The sequence below is a fragment of the Aspergillus stella-maris genome (assembly GCF_047715825.1).
Source record: "Aspergillus stella-maris strain CBS 113639 unplaced genomic scaffold BDV14scaffold_21, whole genome shotgun sequence".
Lineage (NCBI taxonomy): Eukaryota > Fungi > Ascomycota > Eurotiomycetes > Eurotiales > Aspergillaceae > Aspergillus > Aspergillus stella-maris.
The window spans coordinates 21,837-46,915 of record NW_027396815.1 but is presented as its reverse complement, the minus strand read 5'-3'; the positions used below and the strand labels follow the sequence as shown (position 1 = coordinate 46,915).

Below are 25,079 nucleotides of genomic sequence, written 5' to 3'. Positions count from 1 at the left end.
TGGGGGATAGGGGATGTGAGATGGTTGGGGTGCGTTGGTAATGAGTGGGGACGAGAGGGTCTGGTTTGGTTAGATAGGGTAGGGTAGGATAGGTTAGGATAGGATAGGAAGGCGTGCATGGGATCTGGCGCATGCGGAATCTGTTCTGTGTCTTTATTTGCTTGTGCTTTGCGTTGCGTTGCGTCAATTGATCATTACGGGGCGGGTTGAGCTCTCGCCCTCCATCAGCCTAATCTCGGGTACAGCACCACCTACTATATAATCAGAGGGCAGTCCCAAGTTGCAAATTTCAGGTTGAGTGTTCAGTATACACTATACAGGAAAGAAAAGATAAGAGGTAGTAGGTAGATGTAGATCGCATAGACAAAAGAAAACATAGCATAGCAATAATGTAAACGCCAATAAATGAACTGGACTAAAATGGTACAGTTCCTCCACATCCATCCATCTTTCTTTCTATCATGTAGCTCACGGGTATGTCCAATAAAACGGACAACTTGAAACGTGCTGTTGCCCACCTTGCGGTGGCGCAATCTCTGGAAGTTTTGACCTTTTTTCATTCTTTAAGGATTTGCATTTTGTACAGAAGATATACCCATCCAGTTATGACTTTACCGGTCGACTTCACCGAACACGAGATCCATGGTACCTGATTGACAAAAGTGGTTAGTAAACTATGTTTGACGAGAAGAGTTAAGATGAACTCACCAATGATAGCGACAGCGTCAGCAAGAAGATGGCCACGCGAGACCTGGTCGAAACCACCCAAGTGGGCGAAGCCAGGAGCACGGATCTTGCAGCGGTAAGGACGCTCACTGCCGTCAGAGACAAGGAAGACACCCATCTCACCCTTGGGAGCCTCGATGGCAGAGTAAGTCTCGCCAGGGGGAACAGCGTAACCCTTAGTGAAGAGCAGGAAGTGGTGGATAAGGGCTTCCATGTTCTCCTTCATGGCGGCACGGGGAGGGGGCATGACCTTGTAGTCCTCGACGCGGACGGGGCCGGCGGGCATCTGGTTCAGACACTGGTGAATAATGCGGAGGGACTGGCGGAACTCCTCCATACGGCAGAGGTAACGGTCGTAGCAGTCACCGTTGACACCGACGGGGACGTCGAACTCGACCTGGTCGTAGGCGTCGTAGGGCTGAGACTTACGGATGTCCCAGGGGACACCAGAACCGCGGAGCATGACACCGGTGAAACTCATGTTCAGGGCATCGGCGGCACTGACGACTCCAACGCCCTGGGTTCTGGCCTTCCAGATACGGTTGTCCGTGAGCAGTTCCTCGGTTTCGTCGATACGGTCACCGAACTGGGTGGCCCACTGGTAGATGTCGTCAAGGAGACCGATGGGAAGATCCTGGGAGACACCACCGGGACGGACGTAGGCGGCGTGGAGACGGGCACCGGAGACACGCTCGTAGAATTCCTAGTAGAGACCCGTATCAGCAGCTGGAATCATACATTTTCCTGTAGATTGACTTACCATGAGCTTCTCACGCTCTTCGAAGCCCCACAAGAATGGCGTCAAAGCACCAACATCCATAGCGTGTGAAAGGACAGACATGAGGTGGTTCAGAATGCGCGTAATCTCGCCAAACAATGTTCGGATGTACTTGGCACGATCTGGGATCTCAATGTTCAGCAGCTTCTCGACAGCCAGCGAGAAACACTGCTCGTTGGTCATCATCGAGACATAATCCAGACGGTCGAAGTAAGGCAATGCCTGCATATATGACTTGTATTCAATCAACTTCTCGGTACCACGGTGGAGCAATCCGACGTGCGGATCAGCGCGGACAATCTCTTCACCATTGATTTCCAGAATCAATCGAAGCACACCGTGAGCGGCAGGGTGCTGAGGTCCGAAGTTGACGGTGTAATGGCGAATTTTGCGGCCGACGGATGTATCCTCGGACTCAAGGCCAGAAGGAATGCCTGGTACTTCAGAGTCCTTGTTGACGAAATGTGAAAAGCTCGGATCGGTCTGGGTCAAGCGAGTGGCCTGGTAGCTGGTAGGTTCGGCAGCGCGACGAGGCACTGACGTTGCTATCGAGCGAGATCTGGGGGCAAGGGTGCTGCGAGCAAAGCCGGAGGGGCGAAGGCAGAGCTTCTTGGGGGCATTGCCCGCCAGGCGAGCAAAGGGAGCAGCCATTCCGAAGTCGTAGATGGCAAGGCTGAGGGGAGAGGGCTGACTGTCCTCAGACCGGACGCAATTGGTGGGGAAGCTTGGTCGGAAGTCGCTGTCGGGGTGACGCTTGGGAGGTTGCGATGAGATGCAATTTGGGCCGGTCACGTGGCGGAGGAGCTGGTCATCAGGCCGTCTCTGGTTGGCCTTTGTACTGGCTTATTCTGCACCCGCGCTAGTGCCACCGCCGGCCTCCCGCCCACGCATTGCTGCACCTGCGGCGGGAGCAGCGCTCTAGTCTATTACAGAATAGTGACCTGCTCTCTCCGCCTCCGGCCCGCAGAAAATATTGCCGGTTTCTGTCAAGAACTTTTTGCTCTCTTCGTTGTCTATAGTCTAGAGCAGGAACTCTCATATTCACCATGGCTCCCCTTGTTCCCTCGCACGAGGAGCTCGAGCGTCGTCGGGTATGTCTCTTCTATACAGAATTATACTCAATGTCTAACATATCCACAGATGGTCGACATCAACGCCGAGACAGTCTCCAACATCCCCTCCACAGATTTCCCAGGTCACTGGCCGGGCGAGTCGCACGAATGGAACATTGACAGATTCAGAGATGTACGTACTATAAATCCAGTATCCGCGGTTTCAAGTCTAATACGAGTCCAGGGCTTCCGAGTCGAATTCCACCAAAACAAGCCTCTCGAGGCTTCCTTCTCCCTCATCGGCCTCGACGCATCCATCGCAAACGCATTCCGCCGCATCGTCATGGCTGAAGTCCCTACCCTCGCTATCGAAAACGTCTACGTCCACAACAATACATCCGTCATCCAAGACGAAGTCGTCGCGCAAAGATTAGGTCTTATCCCGCTCAAGGGTTCAGTCGAGGGTCTCAACTGGATGCGCTGGTGCAAGAAGGGCGGCGAAGACGAGACCAGTAGCGAACTTGCGGACTTCAACACCATCGTCCTTCGTCTCGACGTCGAATGCACCAAGAACCCGAACGCCGCGCGCGACGAGCAGGACCCCCGCAAGCTCTACAAGAACGCGCACGTTTATGCGAAGGATATCGTTTATCACCCTGTTGGTCGCCAGGAGCAGTTCTTCTTTGACGAGGGCGCTATTCAGCCTGTCAACCCGGATATCCTTATCGCCAAGCTTCGTCCGGGCCAGAAGATGGAGATGGAGATGCACTGCGTCAAGGGTATTGGCGCCGACCACGCTAAGTTCTCGCCTGTCGCGACGGCTACGTACCGCTTGATGCCTGATATCAAGATCCTGCGTCCCATTATTGGAGACGATGCGAAGAAGTTCGCCAAGTGCTTCCCCAAGGGCGTCATTGCTCTCGAGCCCGTCACTGCCGAGGACGAGCGCCAGAACGACGAGTACCGTGGTCGCAGCGGCGAAGTCAAGGCTGTTGTCCGCGACGCTTTCAACGACACCGTCAGCAGAGAGTGCTTGCGCCACGAGGAGTTCCAGGGCAAGGTCAAGCTCGGCCGGATCAGGGACCACTTCATCTACAACGTCGAGAGCTCCGGCCAGTTCAACAGTGACGTGCTCTTCCTTGAGAGCATCAAGGTGCTGAAGCTGAAATGCGCGCGGTGGAAAAGAGGCTTGACGGACCTCATGCGGTAAATATGATCTGACGGTCTTGTCCTCCATACGATATACCAAAGTTTTCTTCGAGCATCACCCGGCGTTGGATTAATTTTTTTTGAGCTTGTCTGTATCTTTTGCGATAAAAGTGGGCCGCAATACCTTCTTTACATTACATGACTGGGAGTCTGGATCAGGATTTTAGTAGCAGATAGAAAAAAAAAAGCTGGTTTAGATATTTCTCTCAAATCAAAAATTCTAGTCATCATTATCATCATTCTTTCGTCGTAACGCCATCCCCAGGTCATCTACCCGAAAATCAACTGGAAGCGGAAATCAATCGTGTATGCCGGGTCGCTAACAGCGACCTCCTGTCCATTCAAAACAAGGTCACGGAGCTTCAGCTTCAGGTGAGGCCGTGTTTGTTCTTCCAATTGAGGCGGGAAGCGCTGGTACAGTGTCTTTTCTTCGGTTCGCAGACTCGGCTTCTTAAGCTGTGCTTCGGGGCGCTCGCCCAGCGTCTCGATGAACTCCTCCAATGTTGCGTCTGGGTTAACCATGATCTTGCGCGCCAAAGAACCACAGACGGGACAATCGGGCTTCTTCTCCGCTTCAAAGGTATAAGTGTATACGCCCTCCTCACCAGCGTACATCATGTAGTTTTCCAAAAATGGATTACATGATGTCGCGATCTTGAGTGCTTCAGAGGTTGTAGCAGCCGCAATGACGGCGTTTGTCGACGCAATGGCTGGAATGATGTTCTTGACGACGCCCTGCGTCATCTGGAACGTCACTCCGGGGATGTTGAATTCCTTGGCGCGTTGTAGGGCGGCGCTGTACACCCAGCCGATGTGGTCCATGTCGTCGCTGTCAAAGGTATCATCTTTCCGCTTATCTTGCCAGGCGATTTGGTGAGCCCATTCGATGCAATGCTGTGGTTGGCGCGGGATTGTGGCGATGGTACAGAGGGGGACTGCAGGGCGAGGGGCGTGCATGTCGAGTTGGCATTCGATGCATGATGTTAGGCTGGGAAGGATAACACGAGCTTGGCCCTTGAATCCTATGAATGTGTTAGATATCTAATTCAGATGTTGTGCGGATTGGAACAACCTTCTGTGCCTCCGTCAATCAAAGGCTTCAAACTCTCCGGGTTGTCCATGTCAACCATCCCGACTAACGTCGAGTTGATCCATCGTCTGGCTTCGATGCTGTCAAGACCGCAGACAATAATCTTAAACTGCAGATAGTAATCCTCATCCTTGTCCTGGATCTTGCCGACGAATGGCGTGATCTTTACTCCCTTCACTCTCTTTTCGACAAAGGATGCCGCGACCTCCGCCTTTGGCTTGCCGATGTCAGACTGGCGGAAGAGGAACTGTCGGTTCAGATTGGAAATGTCAATGGTGTCTGTCCACATTAGCAGCGGGTCTCTAACATAATAGGAAGAGTGGAATTACCCATGTCAATGACGTGAATGTCCTTGAAGCCTGAGAGGGCAAGGTTCTTCAGGATTTCGCATCCTAGACCTCCAGCTCCGCTACGAGGGGTCAGCAACTGCAGAGGTTTGGTCGGTATGCACATGAGTGCAATTGCTTACATTACTCTGAAGAACGTTAGTATTGGAACTCATCTGACGCGGCTTGAATACGTACAAGATTTTCGAATCTTCCAAGGCATTGATGGTTTCTTCTCCCGGGACCCAGTCAGAGTCGGAAAAGGGGCCGGGTTTTGACAGCACCTTGTAGAGATATTTCCTACGAAGCGTGAGTAAACGGCGTACTAGGAAGGGCGACCAAACGGGAACTGACCATTGTTCCGGCGCGCTCATCGCGATAGGATGTGGCTTCCGCACGGCTTTCAAAAAGGTGTAAAAAGCTATAATATGCAACAAATGCTAGCAGAAGTTCATTAGGATATCCGTTCCCAAAAGAGAGTCTAGGCTTGCGGGGTACAGTGAGGTTGATGAACTTCCATCGTCGCTGTTGACTGACGGAGCCACTTACAAAGCCGCCTTGCACGTGACCTGTATGTATTTCCTGTCGTCCACGTCAAAGACACTCTCTTGAACTCAGATTCCTTAAATTAGCTCTCATTTCAGACATATCCAAATATTAATTGCTTTATGAGTGTCACTAGTCGTCTTGCTTTCCCTCGCAGTGCTATCATAGTTTATGTGGCATGGATCAATGCTCCGTGCCAGCAACATACAATTGCTGACTAATTATGCACGTTTGCATACAGGTTCTTCCACCGCGCGATTCACAGCGGCTCTTTCTTCCCCAGATCTGGACGATGATCACCCTGGAAGATGGACGGGCTTATCACAGAATTAAAGACGGTACGGCATAATCAAGAGCCCGCGCTTACGGCTCGCGAGGAGAAAATTAGTGATGTTAGTTCGGGCATCAAAGAGTCAACACCAATTGCTGGCTCCCCTGCAGACCCCTCATCACCAGCTCAACTCTTATCGATATTGAAGTCAAACCCCGGTCAAGGCGAAGTTTGTCAGGTCCTGGCCTTTCTAGACCCTTTCAGAAAGGACAGGTCCGCGGACAGCTTCGACATCAGAGTTCCCAGCCCGATATCTGCCCAGCTCCTCAATGCTCTCGTCAGTATCACGGTTCAAGACCATTGGGAGGCTATCAATGGAAATTCAAGCGTCTCTGGGAGTAACAAGCTCCGCTCTGCATTATTACGATGTCTCAGCAATGTTCCAGGAATCAGCTGCTTAGTGACACAACTCCGGTCCCTCATATCTCAATCACGGGCCTCATCCCAACAGGCAGACGCCTCAGGAAGTGAGATTCGAATCAGAAATGTCCTTGAGGTGATTTCGAATCTACTGGAGCCGACAGACTTGGTTTGGCGTCTTTACGCCGATATTGGTACGGTCTATAGCAATGCTACTCAGAAGCAGGTTGCTTGGAAAGAGCTTACCTCGCAGCTTGCGGCCGGTAGAATTCTTTCAGTATCAGCTGAGGCTATCTCACTTGCTGGAGGCTCTGATATTCCCAAGAAGACTTCATGGATAGGGACTGGGTCTCAATATGCGTCCTGGTTAGGAGCCAATATTTGTCATGCCGCTTCCAAGCTGAGCGTCGGTGACAAAGAGCAGTGGAAAGCAGTCGCTTCGCTCGCTGGGAGGGCATTAAGTCTTGGATACACGGGTACGTACTTACTGTCCTATTCCACTTCCGCTTATTAACTATCCTACTAGATCATCTTGTGAGGGAGATATACTCCTCGCTCCTCATAGAGCCGGCGTTGTCTGAGCAGTTCAAAGCACTTTTCGATCACCTTCGATGGACGGAGCAGCTCACTCTAGTGGAAGCCGTCTTCCGTGACGTTGAGAAGAAGTACTTCTCAACAGAGAGCTTCAGCGAGGATGAAATGGTCCTAGATCAACCCATCAGCGGCGTTGCAGCACTCTGCTCGGTTATAATATCAAAGCGGGCAGCTCTGGAGAATCAGCTCGTCGAATGGCTTTCAAAGGGCCAGGGTGGTTCAATACAGACATCGGCACTGAGAAGAGCTATAATCGCCAATTTGGCTCATCAGAAAGGCAAGCCTCTCCATTCCTCAAACCGTGTAGTAGCAGAACTAACTCTCGCGATCAGACCTCTTATCAACTCTTCTCGCGAAAGGTCTCGAGCAGTCCGCTGACAAGATCTATATGCAACACGCCCCCATGAGAAGCCAAGAAGGTATGTGTGTATGTTTCTCGTCATCTTGAAACAATGACTAACCTCGTAAAGCAAACACCCAAATCATTCTTCTCGCCGCCGGCTATCTTCAGCGCCTCGATCCATCCGAAATGAAGAGCATCGGCCGTTCAGGTGTCTTTCTCAACACCGTCTCGAATCGTCTAGCAGCTTCTTCCCCACGAGCCCGCTTTCTAGGAATGATTATCGGTACTGCCGTCTCGCAACTTATCGAGCAACCAGGAAAAGTTATGAAGTTCGATCTCGAGGAAATGGAAAGTAACGAGGCTGCCCGGTACTTGAACCTTATTCACACTCGAGACGAGATCGGGTCTCTGGAATCCATCAAGACGCCTTCCGATACCTCAAGTCAACCTCGTCAAGCGCCGACTAAGAAGTCGGCCTCAGCAGCTGCGGCCCGTGGCCCTGGAAAACCCAGTCATGGTACGGCTAAAATCGTGGCGATCGAAGAAATTGAAGATTCCGACGAGGAAGATGACGATGATGACTTGATCCCCTACGAGAAGCCCGACGAAGACCCGTCGGACGAGGATGAGGACCCAACACTGATACATCGCAACAAGCCAACTGCCCCAGTGTAAGTCTGCCATGATGACTCAGGCTGCCTAATACTAATCATCCACAGGTACATCCGCGAACTTATAATCTACCTGAGAGATACCGAAAACCTAGACCGCCATGAACTAGCTATCTCCACGGCTCCAAGCCTAATCAGACGCAAGACAGGCTTCGGTACAGAACTCGCCGAGCACACAGAAGAACTCGCCCTTGTAATCGTCGGCCTCCAAGAGCAAAGCAAATTCCCTAAGTTCCACGAGCTCCGCCTGCAAAGCATGATTGCCCTCATCGTATCCCAGCCGCTGAAGATGGGCCGGTGGTTCGCTGCTGTCTTCTTCGACGGTGACCTCTCGCAGGCACAGCGATCTGCTGTCCTCACTGCCTTGGGACTCAGTGCCCGGGAACTAGCTGGTGTTGGGGCGGACGATGCAAAAGCTATGGGTCTCCCGGCATTACCGGACTCATCGTTCCCGTCTAAGAAGCTCCCGCCTGCCTTGGAAGCCATCTATCAAAACGATGAGGACCAGTCGCCCATCGCTAGCATAACTAGGGGAATCGCACAGGCATCTCTTCAACCACTCGCTGCAGATGCGGCAGATTCTCTATCCGGCCCGAACGCACTCAAAGTACGGACATTCTCATCCAGAATGGAAGTCGAGAAACGCCGCCAGCAGCGCGAAGCCCACAGGCAGAAATCCACCGTGAAGGATCTATACAAAGTTCTTGCAGAGGGCTTCTTCTACCCGCTAACCGGCCGCTTCGAGATTATGATGATGCAGTTTACATCGTGAGTGCTCCATTAATCTATCCCCTTGGGTTGCCCTCAGCACAAGAGAAAGCCAAGCTAACGCATGAAATACAACCAGCTTAACCGCCCCCTCCCACAACCCCTTCTTCGCCCCGCACCTCCTAACCCTCTTCATCCAAACCCTCACACTCACCCTCTCAACAATGGGCCCTCACACGCCCTACCTATCAACCCTAACATCCCAAACACTTACCTTTCTCCTCTCACTACACGCGCGCCCGCTAGCCTCGGAACCCACAATCCTCGCGGCCCTCCTACAACTCTTCCTAACAACCATCGACCTAAACGTTGAATTTGGGTCAACCGGTGAAGAACGACTCGTTAATGAGTTCGCAACGCAGGTTATAGAGCTCAGAGAATGGGTAGGTGAAATCTTTGATGGGACGCCTGCGGTGGGAGATCAGAGTGATCCGAGGGAGATGACTAGGACGTTGGCGGCGGGGGTTATGGTTAAGCTTGGTGAGATGATGGAGAGTTATCAGGGGAGGCTTATGGGGGTGGGATCTGGGTTCAAGTATTAGCTAGCCTATGTACTTAGTGGCGCGGAATGATTTAGATATTTCGTAGCTAGATAATGGCATTTGTTTACTTGAATATACTGTTTACTTGGGCAGTTTCGACAACGGACAAGAACAATTTTCGTACCTGCCCCGCGAGCGATACCTCGAGGCTGCACCTTCCGTGCGGGTTGAAGAATTGTGCTCTCGATAAGGAAAGCGCGATGGTGGCCGCCGTGAAGTACACAAGGAAGCAGCGACCGGTCTCCATCCGTCCAGGTCGCGCCTTCCCTTTCACGGAGTGCGTCGGAGTATACAATATAAGGAAGGAGCGATGGAGAACCACCGATATAGGAAGGATCTGATGCTACAGAGTACATACGCCACTGGTATATACTCAGCATTGCTTGAATATTATTGAACTGTAGAGGGTCATAACATTCTACAACAGACCCCATCAAGCTTCAACTGCAGCGAAATCCTTCTTCTCAATCGCAGCCTCCATCATCCGATCTCCACTAATCACCGCCGTCGTACAAATAACAATCTTCCGTCTCGGCGCCTCCTGGGCCGCAATGAACCTCAGCGCAGCAATTTCCGTAAACGTGATGCCTCCCAGGAAGAAAACATAGACTGTCTTGGCAGCATTGCTACCGCTAAGCGTCTGCCGGGCACGAACAGCCTTGTCATCTCCTTTCTGCACGATACTAAACGTTGAGCCGCGAGCGCTCTTGACGACGTCTTCAAAGCCAAGCCATCCCGGGGACGCGGTGTTGGCTTGTACGGCGGGCCCGCCTTTCATAAGGGAGAGGACGTAGGGTTTTTGCAAGATGCACTGGACGAGTCGGATGCTTAGTGGGGCGAAGCCGCTGTAGACGTATGCGACGTCCTCAGGATCCTTCTCGCTGACTTCTTCGATGACGAGACGGAGATTTTTGCGAAGGTAGGTGTAGTTTGTCTTTGAGCCTGTTTGGGAACCTGTGCCTGGGATGAGCATTGTTGTCGCGGAGGAACGAGGTTGGAGGAGCTCCATTTTCTCTAGTGCGCTGAATGTCAGGAGGTGTTGATGGCCGTATGCTTGCACGACTTGGCGCTTGAAGTTCTCGAGGTCCTTGGGTCGGAGGCCGCCTGACATGCAGGATTCTAAACAGAGTAGACGTAGGACTGTCTTGAGTGGGACGTCTCGCGCGATGAGTTCTTCAATTAGAGGGTGTTGGTAGGTTGGATCAGCGCCCGCGGCGTCATTTTGCTGGACTTCTAGAATCTTGCGAAATGTATCTGAGCGGGTGTTTCGCATGATTTCTTCCGCAAGATTGGTGTGAACTCGCAGGCTTTGGTGCTCGAGCTGATATGAGGGCAGTTTGTTTACGAACTCGCGAAGTTCTGTCGTCGTTTTGGCTGTGTGGCGGCTATCGTAGTCTGTTTCTAGGCGACGCGCAACCTTATTCAGGATGTCGCCGACTATGGCGAAATTCGCATCGCGAAGTTGATCGAAGAGCTGGTCAGAAGCATCTAACTGGATTTTCCGTTTCTGGTTTTGTTTGGATTGTTGTGGTGTCTTGGATGACTCTTGGGCCTGTGGTGTTGAGCCGGCCCCTACGATTGAGGTATCAACATCCGCTTGGTTGTGCTTGATACCCACCAGTTCGTCGATTAAACCCTCGTATGTTAGCTGTGTGAGAAGAGGGGTACCAAAGTCCACCTCGCGGTCGATGACTATTAGGCTCTCAATGTTTGCACTGGGCAGGAGACCTCGGGAAGATCCTATAAGACCAGAACTCTCTTCTGCATCCAATTCTTTCCTCATCCGCAGCAAGAGATCTGCGAGTCGCCGAGCATGATCTCCTTTTCCTACTATTCGTGGAAAGTAACCATGTCTCTGTTGCATGTCCATAAGAGCCTTTGCTGCATGAAAAACGCACCCGGGATCTTTGTGCTGTAGGAGATATGTTAGCCTTGTTTAACCTGATGTATGGAAATCCTCACAAGGTACAAGTCAGAGAAGGAGTCTTGTAGTTCCAGGGACAGAACATCTTGCTCCAAAGGAAAGAAGTAAAGAGGCAGCTCGGCGATGTTCACATCCCCAATGATACCGGCACTTTCGAGGATGTTGTTGCTTACTAGGGTCCGTCTTGGAACCCAGAAGATGGAGAATTCATGGTCTATACTGCTGCTGCGTTGCAGTCTCTGAATCTGTTCTATGAAAATGTCAGCTCATTCTGATGACTTCCACTCAACTCTCAAAAAGCAAAGCCAATGATTGAGCTTTGAGGAGATTGTCTATGTAGGAACTTGACTGGTTCAGCAGAGTGGGAAGAAGTCTGCTAAACTAATTATGTCCCAGATTTTCCCCGGCCACGCTGTTGAAAGCAGCAGCCGTAGACAAAGTAAATGTGACAATCGATTTGACATACCTGCTACTGCCCGCACCTGGCGGATCTTCTCCGCATAGGCTAGGAATACCACATTCCGTTGAGAGGAATCAACATTTCCATTCTCAAGCAAGAATACGCGGTCTACGCCGTACTCTTGCAGCTGCGAGAATTTGACAAAGAGACCGACAGGACCAGCAAGACCCTGGCTAATGACCAAGTTCTTCTTCCCACGGACCTATACCGGAGATATGTCTCAGCTTGCGAACAATAACAACACCACAACTATCAGGAGCCTTACTCACGCCTTCGAGGAGATTCAGCAGGTCCCTGCGGGCCTTGCCATTGAAGTGGTCAGCATCAGACCCAGGAAAGGGCGCCATGGCTACCGATCAGGCAGACAGAAACATGAAGACTGGAGGGTCACCGTTGACGTCGCAGCGGCGTTGTCTTGAGGCTTGGTTCCCTCCAGCCACGCCCGCTAGCTGCTTTCGGCTTAGTGGAACCCGATAAGCTCCAGCACCAGTGGTATCATTACTGTCATTACGGGCTGATGCCCGATATCAGTAGCGGTTCTGGCTGTATCAGCGTTACACAGCTGCCTTTATTGTCTCAGGAGGTCCGAGTCTTTTGCCGCTGGCTCCCCTGACACTTAACATTTACTTCTACTGTCCCTCTTCCTTTTCGTCTTTCTCATTCTTCTATTCTTATTCAGACCCTGGTTCTCGACCCTTTGAACCTCATTTTCTCACCGTTTCTCTCCTATCCCACACTCGAATTCGACCCCGCAGTCCCGATCCTACGTACAATACCACCACCATGAAGCGATTCGGCCTCAAGAAGTCGTCTGACGACGGCGACGACGACTCCTCCAGCCGCCGCGCTCTATTCGGCTCCAAATCGAAAAGCAAGAGCCCTGCTCCTAACCCCTACGCTAAGCCCGTCCCCGCGGACCCTTACACGCGAGCAAAGGCAAACCACATGGTCGCACCCCCACCTCCCGGAGTGGACCTTGGCAATCCCCCCAACTATCAGCCCGGCGGCCACTCAATTCCTGGCGACAACAAACACCAAATCCCCAGCGACAACAAATATCAAGGCTATGCGCCCAACTCGTACGGTAACCAGGGTGGATACGGCGCAAACCGTTACGGTGGCGGCGCGGGCGCTGCTCCGGCTTCGCGATACGGTCCCGGTGGCTATGGCGGATTAGGCAGCTCCGATCCCAACGACGCTTCAGGCCGCGATGATAACAGAGCTGCTCTCTTCGGCGGAGCCAGTGAAAGAGTTGCAGCGCAGCCAGCCAACGCACCGCCTCCATACTCTGATGGGCAGGAGCCTGGTCAGCCTGGTGGTGGTTACGGCGGTGGCGCCAATTCGTACTCTGCTGCGACATTCCAGGAACGTCACCTCACCGCTGAGGAAGAGGAGGAACAAGAGATCCAGACCATCAAGCAGGATATCCGCATGATCAAGCAGAGCGATGTTTCCGCCACCCGCAATGCCCTCCGTATTGCCGCACAGGCTGAAGAGACTTCTCGAGAGACACTCGCTCGCCTTGGTGCCCAGGGTGAAACGATCCACAATACCGAGAAGAACCTCGACGTTGCCACCGTCGAAGGCCGTATCGCAGACGAGAAAGCTCGGGAACTCAAGACGCTGAACAAGAGCATGTTTGCTGTGCATGTCTCGAACCCCTTCACCAGTGCCCAGCGAAAGAGGGATCGTGACCAGCGTGTCATGGACAACCACCGCGCAGTGCGTGACGCCCAATCAGGGACAAGAAGCGAGGCCTACCAGACCAACCAGCGCATGGAACACACTTTCAGAGAAATCGAGCGTGAAGACAGAAAGGCCGGAAAGCCAAAGAAGTCATCTGTCGCCGAACGCGCGAAGTACCAGTTCGAAGCAGACAGTGAAGACGAGGCCATGGAGGACGAAATCGAAGAGAACCTCAACTTGATCTCTGGTGCTACGGGCCGATTGAACCTCCTTGCCAAGGCTACTGGCAACGAGCTCGATCAACAAAACAGGCACTTGGAGCGTATTATGGGCAAGGTAAGAGTTTCCGCCCCTCTCATCATTTTTATCAGAGCTAATCCTTCCTTCTAGAGCGAGAACGTCGACGACCAGCTTGCTATGAACCGCGCCAGGCTAGACCGCATCCGTTAGATTTACTCGTTTCGACTGTACAAAGACCGCCCGGTGCCGTCTCCAAATTTCATCTTACATATTTGAGCTGTTTAGCTTCACCTCAGGCGTTATCGGGTTTCGGCATGTTTGGCTGCACCCAAATTGTTGGGCACATGAGAGAACTCTAATACATATGTGCATAGACCTGGTCTCTCGCGACTAATTGAAAAGCAAAATTCATGCAGCTTTATCTGTCATTCCGTTCAAGTTCAGATACCCAGTTTAGAAACTCTTCAAAGGCTCGCCTGCGAAAGCTGCGGCCACAATTGCATCAATGGTCCGTCCTTCCCATATACAGGATCTTCTTTAGCATATCCAACACCGGCGACCTCATTGCTGAAGGTCCGCTCATCGATCCTTGTCTTCCCGAACTCATTGCGCCACCGTGGGCAACCCTACAATAGGCCGTTACTACAGCTAATCATCAGAACTGCTGAATGGACACAACACGTACCTCCGGATATACCCCAATATACCTATAATCACCGGTACTCTCTACGGAACTATGCCCCGTCCCCGCAGGAAGAACAATAACGTCCCCCATATGAACAGTAACCCTCAGCCCAACATCATCGGTCTCGTCCTCGCCTGCAGCTCCTAAGAGTAGTGTAGACGAGCCTTGGAATACACCTGTAGTGTTGAAATGTCAATTTCTCTTGTCCTGGTTTTCAAATGCCAGAACCAAGGACCTGCTGCTCTTACCGTAGCACTCATGGCTGTTTGGATGGAAATGGCTGATCCATACCGCGCCCCATGTGCCCTATATCTCGTTTAGTGGTATTGTTTGTACCTCATGGGCGTTCAAAGACACATACTCTCTTCTCCCACTTATTAGCCGTGAGAAACTCTGTAACTGCTTCTTCTGTTCGCGGCTTGGGGAGCACGTTCTTGTAGTGCAGGACGGGCAGCGGGTTATTGGGGGTGTGCTCTGTTTGGGGGAGGTAATAGGTGTTTGGGATTACAGCCATTTTTGCAGCGTCTGTCTGGAATTCTTGGGGCCAGAATGATGAGTGAAGAGACTATATAAGATGCTGATGATGTTAAGATAAGTCTCTATCTTTGATGCCGAGGGCTGTAGTTACTCCGCTTCCTTCCCCTCACGGCATCCTTTTACTATAATTGGAGTTTTCATCCGCTTGATAACAACCAGTGGGATTGACCAGGTCAGTGTCATGATTAGAGTAGTATGAATTGTAATAGGCTGCATGGGACAGCATGTAGTTCTCCATTCTGTTTGGGTCTACTTGTTGGGTTCGAAGTATATATTTCGGGGTCCCCGCATACTTTCCACCCTGATCACGATGGGCAGCATATACCGTGAATAAAATCCCACTATAAGAATGGCCCATACTAGATGACACAGACCTGCCACTCAAGACGCTAAAATACTATTCTAATTACGAAGTGGCAAGACATTGACTCGTTGACACCGCAGTAGTCTCACGTGCGGGTCAGATACTTCGACTCACGTGACCTTAGTCAGCTACATCTTGACTTCATCCTTTTTTGCACCCCCGACGAGCCTTGACCATCAACTCAACGCGCAGTCCATCGCCGTAACACCCATCTTACGGCTTCTTATCCGGATGTAGCGGCTGCTACTGCTTTATCCCGAGGTTGCTTGCTGTCCATCCCGTCTTTAGCTCTTTCCCACCGACAACATGTCTGACGGTAAGTCTCGGCATCCCAAAAAGTCGCGACCACCAATAATGACCTTTACAGCGGATTTCGACGCCGTCAGGAAACTCCAGGCGGAGCGCAACGCGGCAGCGGCCGCGATGAAAGGTTCTAGGACCTTTGATCCGTCTAACCAGCGCACTGACAACTCGACCAAGGCCTCTCTGACCGAGTCATTCGATACCACCCTGTATGAGCGAGATGGCGCCGACAAGTACGCGGGATACAGTACCTCTATCGCCGTTGACGATGGAGACGAGGATATGGATGATGCCGATGGCGGTCACCGTCTGGTCGGGCAATACACCGCGACGCGAAACCAGATCGACGAGTTCGCGCGAGGAAATGGAGTCGAGGAGGAGGACATCCTTTTGGGACGCGAGAAGGCAGCTAGGATCTCTGACAGGGAGACTGACTACCAGAAGCGTCGCTTTGATCGAGGACCGCTGACGCCGACCCGGGCCGATCCTTTCGCCGCAAACACCCATGCCAATGTTGAGGGAGAGGGCCAGACATACCGTGAGGTTATGGCTCTTCGTGAGATCGAGAAAGAAGAAGAGCGTGTGCAGAAGCTGATCGCTGAGAAACAGGGTCGTGGTGAGAACGGCGTCGAGGAACACGAGGCTACTCTGAAGATCGAGGATAAGGAGAACGAGGAGGCCGGGTCGACGGTGTCTGTTGCTACTAGTCGCAAGCGCAAGCAACGCTGGGACGTTGGAGGCGAGACTGATGGATCGGCCGCTGCTCCTGCAGCTGACGATAGGGCCAAGAAGTCGCGATGGGATCAGACACCTGCTCCTGGTGGAGAAGCCTCTAAGCGTCGTTCACGTTGGGATCAAGCACCTGCGCTTACGGCCGCGACACCAGTCGGGAACCAAGGACTGGCGACTCCCATGCACCCTTCCCAAGGCGGTGCGCCTCTGATGCCGACCAGCTTTGGAACTGATATCTCTGGCCGCAATGCTCCTTTGTCCGACGAGGAGCTCGACATGATGCTACCCTCGGAAGGCTACAAGATTCTTGAGCCGCCTCCCGGCTACGCTCCTATCCGTACACCCGCACGCAAGCTCATGGCGACTCCGGCACCGGTCGCTAGCTCCACGGGGGTCGGTGGCTTCATGATGCAGGAACCTGAGAGTGCTCGCTCACTCGGCAAGCAGCTCCCTACTGAAATTCCTGGCGTGGGCGATCTTCAGTTCTTCAAGCCGGAGGATATGGCATACTTTGGAAAGCTGATGGACACTGGAGACGAGTCGGCGATGTCGGTGGATGAGCTGAAGGAGCGCAAGATCATGAGGCTGCTGCTAAAGGTCAAGAATGGCACACCTCCAATGAGAAAGACTGCCCTTCGTCAAATCACCGACAACGCTCGACAATTTGGCGCCGGTCCTTTGTTCAACCAGATCCTACCGCTGCTCATGGAGAAGTCGTTGGAGGATCAAGAGCGTCACTTGCTCGTCAAGGTCATTGACCGTGTGCTCTACAAGCTGGACGACCTCGTTCGTCCCTACGTCCACAAGATTTTGGTAGTTATTGAGCCGCTGCTTATCGATCAAGACTACTATGCACGTGTTGAGGGTCGCGAAATCATCTCGAACCTTGCGAAAGCCGCCGGTCTGGCCACTATGATTAGTACCATGCGTCCCGATATCGATCACGTTGATGAATATGTACGAAACACGACAGCCCGAGCATTTGCAGTTGTCGCCTCTGCGCTTGGTATCCCCGCCCTCCTTCCGTTCCTCCGAGCTGTGTGCCGCAGTAAGAAGTCCTGGCAAGCTAGACACACCGGTGTCAAGATTGTGCAGCAGATTCCCATTCTCATGGGCTGCGCCATTCTTCCTCACCTCAAAGGACTTGTCGACTGTATTGCGGACAACCTGAGCGATGAGCAGGCCAAGGTCCGAACAGTTACAGCCTTGGCTGTCGGAGCATTGGCTGAAGCCGCCAACCCTTACGGTATCGAGAGCTTTGACGAGATTCTGAACCCTCTCTGGACAGGAGCCCGCAAGCAGCGCGGTAAGGGTCTGGCTGCCTTCCTCAAGGCCGTCGGTTACATCATTCCTCTCATGGACGAGGAATATGCCAATTACTATACCAGTCAGATCATGGAGATTCTTCTTCGAGAGTTCTCTTCTCCAGATGAGGAGATGAAGAAGGTTGTTCTCAAGGTGGTGTCGCAATGCGCCAGCACCGACGGTGTCACTGCCAGCTACCTGAAGGAACATGTGCTTACAGACTTCTTCAAAAGCTTCTGGGTTCGACGTATGGCTCTGGACCGGAGGAACTACCGTCAAGTGGTTGACACCACTGTCGACCTCGGACAGAAGGTAGGCGCTGGTGAGATCCTTGAGCGGACCATCAACAACCTGAAAGACGAAAGCGAGCCGTACCGGAAGATGACCGTGGAGACTGTTGAGAAGACCATTGCTTCTCTGGGTGCTGCGGATATCTCGGAGCGGTTGGAGGAACGTCTTATTGATGGTGTTCTCTACGCTTTCCAAGAGCAGAGCATTGAAGATATCATTATACTCAACGGCTTCGGAACAGTAGTCAACGCCCTCGGCACCCGTTGCAAGCCATACCTTCCTCAGATTGTCAGTACGATCCTCTGGCGACTAAACAACAAGTCAGCTACCGTGCGACAGCAAGCCGCGGATCTCATTTCGCGAATTGCGCTTGTCATGAAGCAGTGTGGCGAGGACGCCCTCATGGGCAAGCTGGGTATCGTTCTCTACGAATATCTCGGTGAAGAATACCCAGAAGTCCTTGGTTCCATCCTCGGTGCTCTCCGTTCCATCGTCACAGTCGTCGGTATCAACCAGATGCAACCACCCATCCGCGACCTCCTCCCTCGTCTCACCCCCATCCTCCGAAACAGACACGAAAAAGTCCAAGAAAACACCATCGACCTCGTCGGGCGTATCGCCGACCGCGGCCCCGAGTCCGTCAACGCCCGCGAATGGATGCGTATCTGCTTCGAACTCCTCGACATGCTCAAAGCCCACAAGAAGGGTATCCGCCGAGCAGCAAACAATACCTTCGGTTTCATCGCCAAGGCCATCGGTCCCCAGGACGTCCTCGCAACCCTCCTCAACAACCTCCGCGTGCAAGAGCGCCAATCCCGTGTCTGTACCGCTGTCGCAATTGGTATCGTCGCTGAAACCTGCGCGCCCTTCACTGTCCTCCCCGCCCTGATGAACGAGTACCGCGTTCCAGAACTCAATGTCCAAAACGGTGTGCTCAAAGCAATGACCTTCCTCTTCGAATATATTGGCGAAATGGCAAAGGACTACGTCTACGCCGTGACGCCCCTCCTCGAAGACGCCCTCATCGACCGCGATCAAGTCCACCGCCAAACAGCCGCCACAGTCGTCAAACACATTGCCCTCGGCGTCGTCGGATTGGGTTGCGAAGACGCAATGGTGCACCTTCTTAACCTCGTCTTCCCTAATATCTTCGAGACAAGCCCGCACGTTATCGACCGCGTCATTGAAGCCGTCGATGCGATCCGCATGGCTGTTGGAACAGGTACGGTGATGAACTACGTCTGGGCCGGACTCTTCCATTCAGCGCGTAAGGTCCGCACGCCATACTGGCGGTTGTACAACGATGCCTACGTGCAGAGCGCGGACGCGATCGTGCCGTACTACCCGGAGTTGGAGGACGACGGGCTGAAGAGGGATGAGTTGTTGATTATGATCTGATCTAAGCCGGGGTTTCTTCTACTGCTGTCTCTTATATGTACATTGTTATCATTGGCGTGTCGTGTTTTGTTTTTCCTATTTACCTACCTATATCTTTATCGGCAAGGGCTCTGGCGCTTCATACAGGTGTATTAGCAATTTACAATTTCGATTCAAGGTTAAGATTTTGGTCCTCCATAGTCATCAACTCTACGTACATTGTACCTCGTACATCGCATAAGTTTAGGGGTTGCAGTCCGTGCTTACACCCATTCCATACAGAGAAGGAGTCTCTGCCGCGAGCCTAACGCCATGGACAGCACAAAGACAGTAGGGACCCGTACTAGAGTAGATAGAGTACAGCGTACGTACTACCAAGCGGCATATCCCGCCGACGTCATCGTCATCAGTGGAGGCTTGGAGGGAGCGATAATATGTCCCTGACAAGCCTGAAAAAGAACTGAATGTGAAACCCCTTAACTACGAGAGCCACGCGACAAGCATCACGATCCTCCCGGGAACGAAATCAGCCTGGTCCTGTAATCAATCAGTTAATCTATCTGGCTCCATGCGGCATGGTTATTAGTAGTTGCTAGTTAGTAAGGCAGACTACGGACTAACTAGGGAGACTGGAGACCGAGTCCCCTAGCGCTGGTGTTGGTGAGAGACTGACGCAGCGCGGGATTGAAACTGGAGTATCCCTAGATTTAGTGTAGTTAGGAGGAAACACCCATCTACGTCATAATCTCGCAAACTAAGGAGCCAACAAGCCCAAAATAACAACCCAAGATTAGGATGTTGGTAACGCGGGACAGGCGACAGGCTACAGGATAGTATGAGGTAGCCAGGACTTCAGCTCAGGAGGTCGGTCCGAGTCAGAGAGGTACGTCGTACGTACTCTGTAGCTACTCTGCAGCCTGGATGGTGGATAGAGTACGGGGAAGGGAAGAAAGAGAACAATAAGAATAGAAATTCGCCACTCAGAAACCATGGGGCTTGGGGCCGTGAAAACGTTTGCGAGCAATCATGTCCAGAGGATGGGGTAGTATCATCATCATCACCAGCTTGTTTCGTGCTCGTGCTTCGCTAGGCAGAGAGGCCTGGCAGGGCGACGCCCACAGGGCAGGAGTGCCGCAGGGCAGAGCAAGGCTCCAGTGTCCAGCTTTGGGACTGCAAGCCCGCAAGCCAGCAGCAAATGCAAAGCAACGAGAGTGGTATGCCAAGATGGAGGTGCAGGGGGGTTGAATGTGCCGCGTAAGCCTTTTCTCCATCGCCCCCTGTCATGCGTGGCCTTGGCGCGCTATGGGGAATCCACGTCGAATGCATTCTTGAACCTTGGAGATGTAGCGATGGCGCTCTACTCTGATGGTTACGGTATTATTCCTTCAGGGAGGGTTTCCAGGGAAATCATGTGTGGAGGGGTGTGCCACAGTGCCACCTAGTGCTGGGATTGGGGGCGCAATGGACAAGGATTGTCAGGGTCTCTCTCCTGAGGAGGGGTTGTAGTATGCGACTCGAATCGATTACATCTGACGGGAGCCGCGAAAGAAAGTACATTATGCGCTTGGGTGCACATGCTTCTTGATGCGGCACAAAGGATACGACTGACGCGTTTCCATGGTTTGTCTCGAGGGTCCGAGGTTGAAAGGTGACTGCCTTGCTTTATCACGAACACCTGATTCGAGGTTGCCATACTTCCTTCGCTCAAGAAACGAATGCATTGCCATACGGAGTCCATAGAGAGGAAGTATTGCGGACCCTCTCTCGACGCCTCTGCCCTATCCGGCCCCGTTATATGGAAATAAGAAAGCGGGCGGCGCCCCCGAGGCTTGAGCGTAAACCCTAGTGGCTTTGAAGAGTAGAATGTTGCTGGCAGTTTGGGATAGAAAGCCCACTTGGAAATCAAGTCGCGAGTCGCGGTCTCTGTTAGTGGAAGCTTTTTTCCACGTTCCGCTCATAAGCGGACTCGAAGTCCGAATCCCAGTTGGCTCATTTTCTTGATCTGAGCTGAGGCTGAGCGCCTAATTCTTCTTAGGGTGTGGCGCTTCGATCTAAACTCCTAGTTAGGTAACCCGGTCTTCGGGATCGCTGCCCTGAGAAGGCTGGAAGCCTGGAATTCGAGAAAGAAAAAGCCGCGATGCACGAGGCATGCATACGGCGCAAGAGTGATGGGTCAAGATCTTTGATTCTTGGGTCCGTGTTTGCTTTTTCTGCTGAGTCCTAAGATCTGACTCTCGCGGCACCGTAATAAGGCAATGGCTGGTACACGTTGAACCCCGTGACTACGATTCCGTAGTGCGTATCGCGTACCAGTAAAAAGTGAGTGTCACTCGGTTGGTCAAAGATGAATATAGCCATTTTGGCGTCTATGGCGCCCTTGCCCGGTTAAGCCTTGAGTGGGATGTTGCCTTGGTTCTTGTCGACTTGGACCAAATATTCGACAGACGGTAAACAATGGCCTGAAGTCAGATTTGCCTAGACGAAGTTTGATTGGCAGGGAGATATGCATTGAGGATATGTATATGCAAGCCACATTGTGCATCTGCAATGTGCTATGCTTCCCTCCTCACCGTCACAATTTTGTCCACTTGACTTGCACAGCGTCTGCATGAGCTGCTCGAAGGCTTAGTACACCCAGGTGAGAGAAAGCCCGTTGGAAAGACAGATAGCATTAGAACCGGGTGCAAGGTATGCAGTCCATTGCATTCGTCGCTTGGGCTGGTCGACCAACGGCTATGTTGGAGCATGCCTACCCTACTCAGGTGACTGGTGAGTCGCGACCCTAAGAGAAGAATCATTGGGCTCGGAGCCCAGGGAACAGTGACAGGCAACCAAGATTCCATGCTTTGATGGCAAAAAATTTTTTGGTGCTACGGCAGCGACGCATGTTTGTTCGCTTATCGGTTCTAGAAGGCAGTTGCAACCCTGCCCCGGCCATGATTTGCCCGGCGACTCCGCGTACGTACTGACATTCAGCTGCGACGGCGGCTTGAAGCGCCCGAATGTATCCTTGGGCATAATATACGGCTGTTTCAATATGGACCATGCCTGGGGATGCTGCAGAAAAAGCATGCGAACCGACGCGATTGTGGCCGACCTTCAAAGATATATATTTTCGTCGCGGAGTCGACTACTTAGACACCAAGGCACGAAACTCCAGGGACCAGGACAGAAAACTTCCTAGAGACGATCTATGTGTCAAGTTTCCTCTCCGAGGTGATCTTCTGCAGGGTCCATCAGGGCGTTGGTACCTGTTTCATGAGAAGGATGGTGGCAGCGCTGGGGCCATGGCAGAGTGTGGCTTAATCTGACGCATTGCGCGTACAGCTGCGGGAACGTAACGCTCACTCTACTCGAGACAATTTTCGGGAAATCCTCGAGGCTAAACGATCAGATGCCCGTGAATGATTGGTCTCTCCTAGAAAGGTTCAGGGATCCGGTTCTTTGGCAGAAGAAGCCAGAATATTGGATGATGCGCAAGCTCTCGGTATACTTTCTACACACACAATGAAGCGGCAAGTTGCAGCTCTAATGCGCTAAAAATGGTTTAAGTCCCGATGCCATCTGTATCGAACGGAATTGTGTTCATTGTAGATTGTAATCATTGGTTTGCTCCGCGGAGGACAGTATACTGTCCTGGCTATCGCGCACGGTATAATATGGTTGGTAGTGGCCGCTGTTGATAACTCATCATGTGACTCAATATGACAAGTAGCGATCAGATTAGTCCAGAGGACCCCTGACGATTAAAGAGGTATGATGTCAAGCGCGGGATACCCAAAGTGCTTCCAAGAATAGCATCCACATCACATCGTAATCGCAGCACTCGGCGTAGTCTCAGAAGCCTGAAGGATGCCCCTGTTCCATAGACAATATCTTCGTATTTCTAGCGTTCCGATTCGTATGAGAGATATTCGTCCTCGACAACTGTGGGGTCTTTGAACTGCGTGGTGCGTTTCAGAATGCTTTAGCTGCACAGTCTGAGGATTGTGGCGATTCCAATGGAGACGCCAAGAGGAAATGCCTCATGGGCTGCGGGGGTGTCGTGCGAGAAGCAAAGCTGGATTATTGAGCGGAACTTTCATGGATCAGGGACGGAGACTGCGGTCGGACGCAAGCCGTCTTGTGCCCAGTTTGATTGTCCATGAAGCTCCCCTCCTTGAAGACCTTCAGGCTCCGGGGAACCCTTGCTCAGTCGCCGGCGAAAACTTCAGGCAAAGATGGGGGTTCCTGAAGAGGCAAGGCGTCTCAGCGAAAGCTTGGTCATTGGGTCAAGATGGATGTGCACGCGTAAGCTCGTGTGGGGCGCACATGGTGATTGGGTGATCTGGGCCAGGCCAAGCTCGGCTATCGATTATCTGCCGTCCCTGGGGAAGCCATTCCCTGAGCCCTGGCGACCTTTGGGCGAGTTTTAATTAAATGAGCTGGCCCTAGCAAGCCACTAAATTCACTAGGGTCTCCTGGCGGGGCAGAGGCGTTCATTTCCGCCGCTGAGACCCGCTTTTCGTGATTTTGGCTGGTGTGGCTTCGAACTCCCCCTGGCTCGTCGCCCTATTCATATTTGCTGACGGCGTTCAATTGGCTGGGAACGTTCAGCCACATCAGCCCTCAAAGAGTGGGCGAGGGACTTTTAAGGTGTCAGAATTTTTGGATCAGAGAGAAAAGCTGGAACACTACTCCCAAAACTGAAAAAGAATGTCTGTGGAGAGCTCGACAAAGCTTTGATCATGAAGCATTGTCTCGATCAGGTTGTTTTCATGGCGGGTTTGTCCGCTTGGGGGGAATCCAAAGAACACGATCGAGCCAGTCGTAAAGTGCGTATTCCGAGCATCGACTCGAGTCCAGTCTTCTTCTGTGCAGAAATGCAGACTATCAAATGCCACTACTGCGGAAGCAGAGCAGGTCTCAGAAAGTCTGGGCTTATCTAAGCTCACTCTTATCCACCGACTCGAGTCGTTCGTAGGAACGCCAATCAACGACGATCTGCCGCTGGGATCGACCCTATGCAGATGACAGTTGGGCCTTAGTAAGAACATATTTTTAAACTCCATGTCGCCGAGTCGATCCTCGCGTTTCACTTGGATCACTCACCAATCGCGCCTGGAACGATTCGCCGGATCGTCTATGTTCCTGAAGAATTGCTGTCATCGTTGTCGATCCAATGAATCCGATATATATTGTCCGAAGAGACGCAGAAGTATGAGTATTTGTCCAGATTATCGATAATATGTGCTCGAATAAGGCTCACTAGGGAAACGCTAGTTGGTGGCTTGAGAGTTTACACTAGTCTTGCCATCTGTGTCCCCGAACCCTAAAGAAGTCTTTCCGAATGATCAAAGCAGCGAGTTGGTTAGGTGTGATGAAGTGCGTTCAAAAATGCAGCGCACAGACAAATGGAGGAGCTTCCGCGCTGAAGCTTGGATTCGCTGTAGGGAATGGCAGCTGTGACTGGGCGAAATATATTAATATCTGAAGTTCTTGAACGAGCACACAACTTCGTCGTAGGTACTTTCCCTTCGCAGCTGTCGAATGCTATGGGATTGTTATTGGTGATGGGACGCCTGAGTCTCGATTCTCGAGCTCTGACACTCGACGTGGAGGTCAATCCTGGTCGAAAGACGTTGGCCCCATCGAGAGTGCTTTGAACGGAGGATACTCTGTACTCCTCCAACGCCACCAACATGTGCCAAGGATCGTGGCTCACCTTCCTTATTTGCAGACAGGGAGCACTTCGAGCGGAAGGCACAAGAGTGGCCTTGGTAATCCGGTGGTCTGTGTTGAAGTGTGAATGGGGCTCCACTGCTCCAGGCCTATGTGGATTACCAGAACAGGTCACCCC

At 52.2% G+C, this 25,079-nt stretch overlaps 8 protein-coding genes across 8 annotated transcripts; 4 read left to right on the top strand and 4 right to left on the bottom strand.

Annotated features, from left to right (window-relative positions):
• Positions 1-309: 309 nt before the first annotated feature.
• BDV14DRAFT_47960 (NADH-quinone oxidoreductase subunit D) lies at positions 310-2,263 on the bottom strand. Its single transcript, XM_073776870.1, has 3 exons — positions 1,487-2,263; positions 709-1,429; positions 310-649 (listed from the first exon to the last, which is right to left on the bottom strand). The coding sequence occupies exons 1-3, from the start codon at positions 2,153-2,155 to the stop codon at positions 612-614; spliced, it is 1,428 nt and encodes a 475-aa protein (XP_073629021.1). The 5' UTR covers positions 2,156-2,263; the 3' UTR covers positions 310-611.
• Positions 2,264-2,522: 259 nt separating this feature from the next.
• Positions 2,523-3,969, top strand: BDV14DRAFT_171558 (DNA-directed RNA polymerase core subunit RPC40). Its single transcript, XM_073768428.1, has 3 exons — positions 2,523-2,595; positions 2,645-2,749; positions 2,801-3,969. Exons 1-3 carry the CDS (start codon positions 2,551-2,553, stop codon positions 3,764-3,766), a joined length of 1,116 nt encoding a protein of 371 aa, XP_073629020.1. The 5' UTR covers positions 2,523-2,550; the 3' UTR covers positions 3,767-3,969.
• On the bottom strand, positions 3,970-5,763 carry BDV14DRAFT_171556 (NEDD8-activating protein UBA3). Its single transcript, XM_073768427.1, has 6 exons — positions 5,536-5,763; positions 5,380-5,481; positions 5,325-5,330; positions 5,185-5,264; positions 4,838-5,134; positions 3,970-4,787 (listed from the first exon to the last, which is right to left on the bottom strand). Exons 1-6 carry the CDS (start codon positions 5,553-5,555, stop codon positions 4,036-4,038), a joined length of 1,257 nt encoding a protein of 418 aa, XP_073629019.1. The 5' UTR covers positions 5,556-5,763; the 3' UTR covers positions 3,970-4,035.
• Positions 5,764-6,035: 272 nt separating this feature from the next.
• BDV14DRAFT_189127 (telomere length regulation TEL2 family protein) lies at positions 6,036-9,336 on the top strand (the record flags this gene model as incomplete). Its single annotated transcript, XM_073771154.1, has 6 exons — positions 6,036-6,894; positions 6,945-7,313; positions 7,345-7,431; positions 7,483-8,026; positions 8,075-8,794; positions 8,874-9,336. The coding sequence occupies 6 exons, from the start codon at positions 6,036-6,038 to the stop codon at positions 9,334-9,336; spliced, it is 3,042 nt and encodes a 1,013-aa protein (XP_073629018.1).
• Positions 9,337-9,617: 281 nt separating this feature from the next.
• BDV14DRAFT_171554 (Sec1 family protein) lies at positions 9,618-12,106 on the bottom strand. Its single transcript, XM_073768426.1, has 4 exons — positions 11,990-12,106; positions 11,727-11,922; positions 11,299-11,510; positions 9,618-11,248 (listed from the first exon to the last, which is right to left on the bottom strand). Exons 1-4 carry the CDS (start codon positions 12,065-12,067, stop codon positions 9,770-9,772), a joined length of 1,965 nt encoding a protein of 654 aa, XP_073629017.1. The 5' UTR covers positions 12,068-12,106; the 3' UTR covers positions 9,618-9,769.
• Positions 12,107-12,335: 229 nt separating this feature from the next.
• Positions 12,336-14,508, top strand: BDV14DRAFT_171552 (putative plasma membrane SNARE protein (Sec9)). The gene is made up of 2 exons (XM_073768425.1): positions 12,336-13,742; positions 13,797-14,508. The coding sequence occupies exons 1-2, from the start codon at positions 12,504-12,506 to the stop codon at positions 13,854-13,856; spliced, it is 1,299 nt and encodes a 432-aa protein (XP_073629016.1). The 5' UTR covers positions 12,336-12,503; the 3' UTR covers positions 13,857-14,508.
• On the bottom strand, positions 14,111-14,845 carry BDV14DRAFT_199185 (cupin domain-containing protein; the record flags this gene model as incomplete). Its single annotated transcript, XM_073773173.1, has 4 exons — positions 14,111-14,272; positions 14,332-14,507; positions 14,580-14,637; positions 14,693-14,845. The coding sequence occupies 4 exons, from the start codon at positions 14,843-14,845 to the stop codon at positions 14,111-14,113; spliced, it is 549 nt and encodes a 182-aa protein (XP_073629015.1).
• Positions 14,846-15,407: 562 nt separating this feature from the next.
• BDV14DRAFT_171550 (U2 snRNP complex subunit HSH155) lies at positions 15,408-19,419 on the top strand (the record flags this gene model as incomplete). Its single annotated transcript, XM_073768424.1, has 2 exons — positions 15,408-15,548; positions 15,600-19,419. Coding segments are annotated over exons 1-2 (3,667 nt in total), but the record flags the coding sequence as incomplete, so codon positions are not given.
• Positions 19,420-25,079: the final 5,660 nt, after the last annotated feature.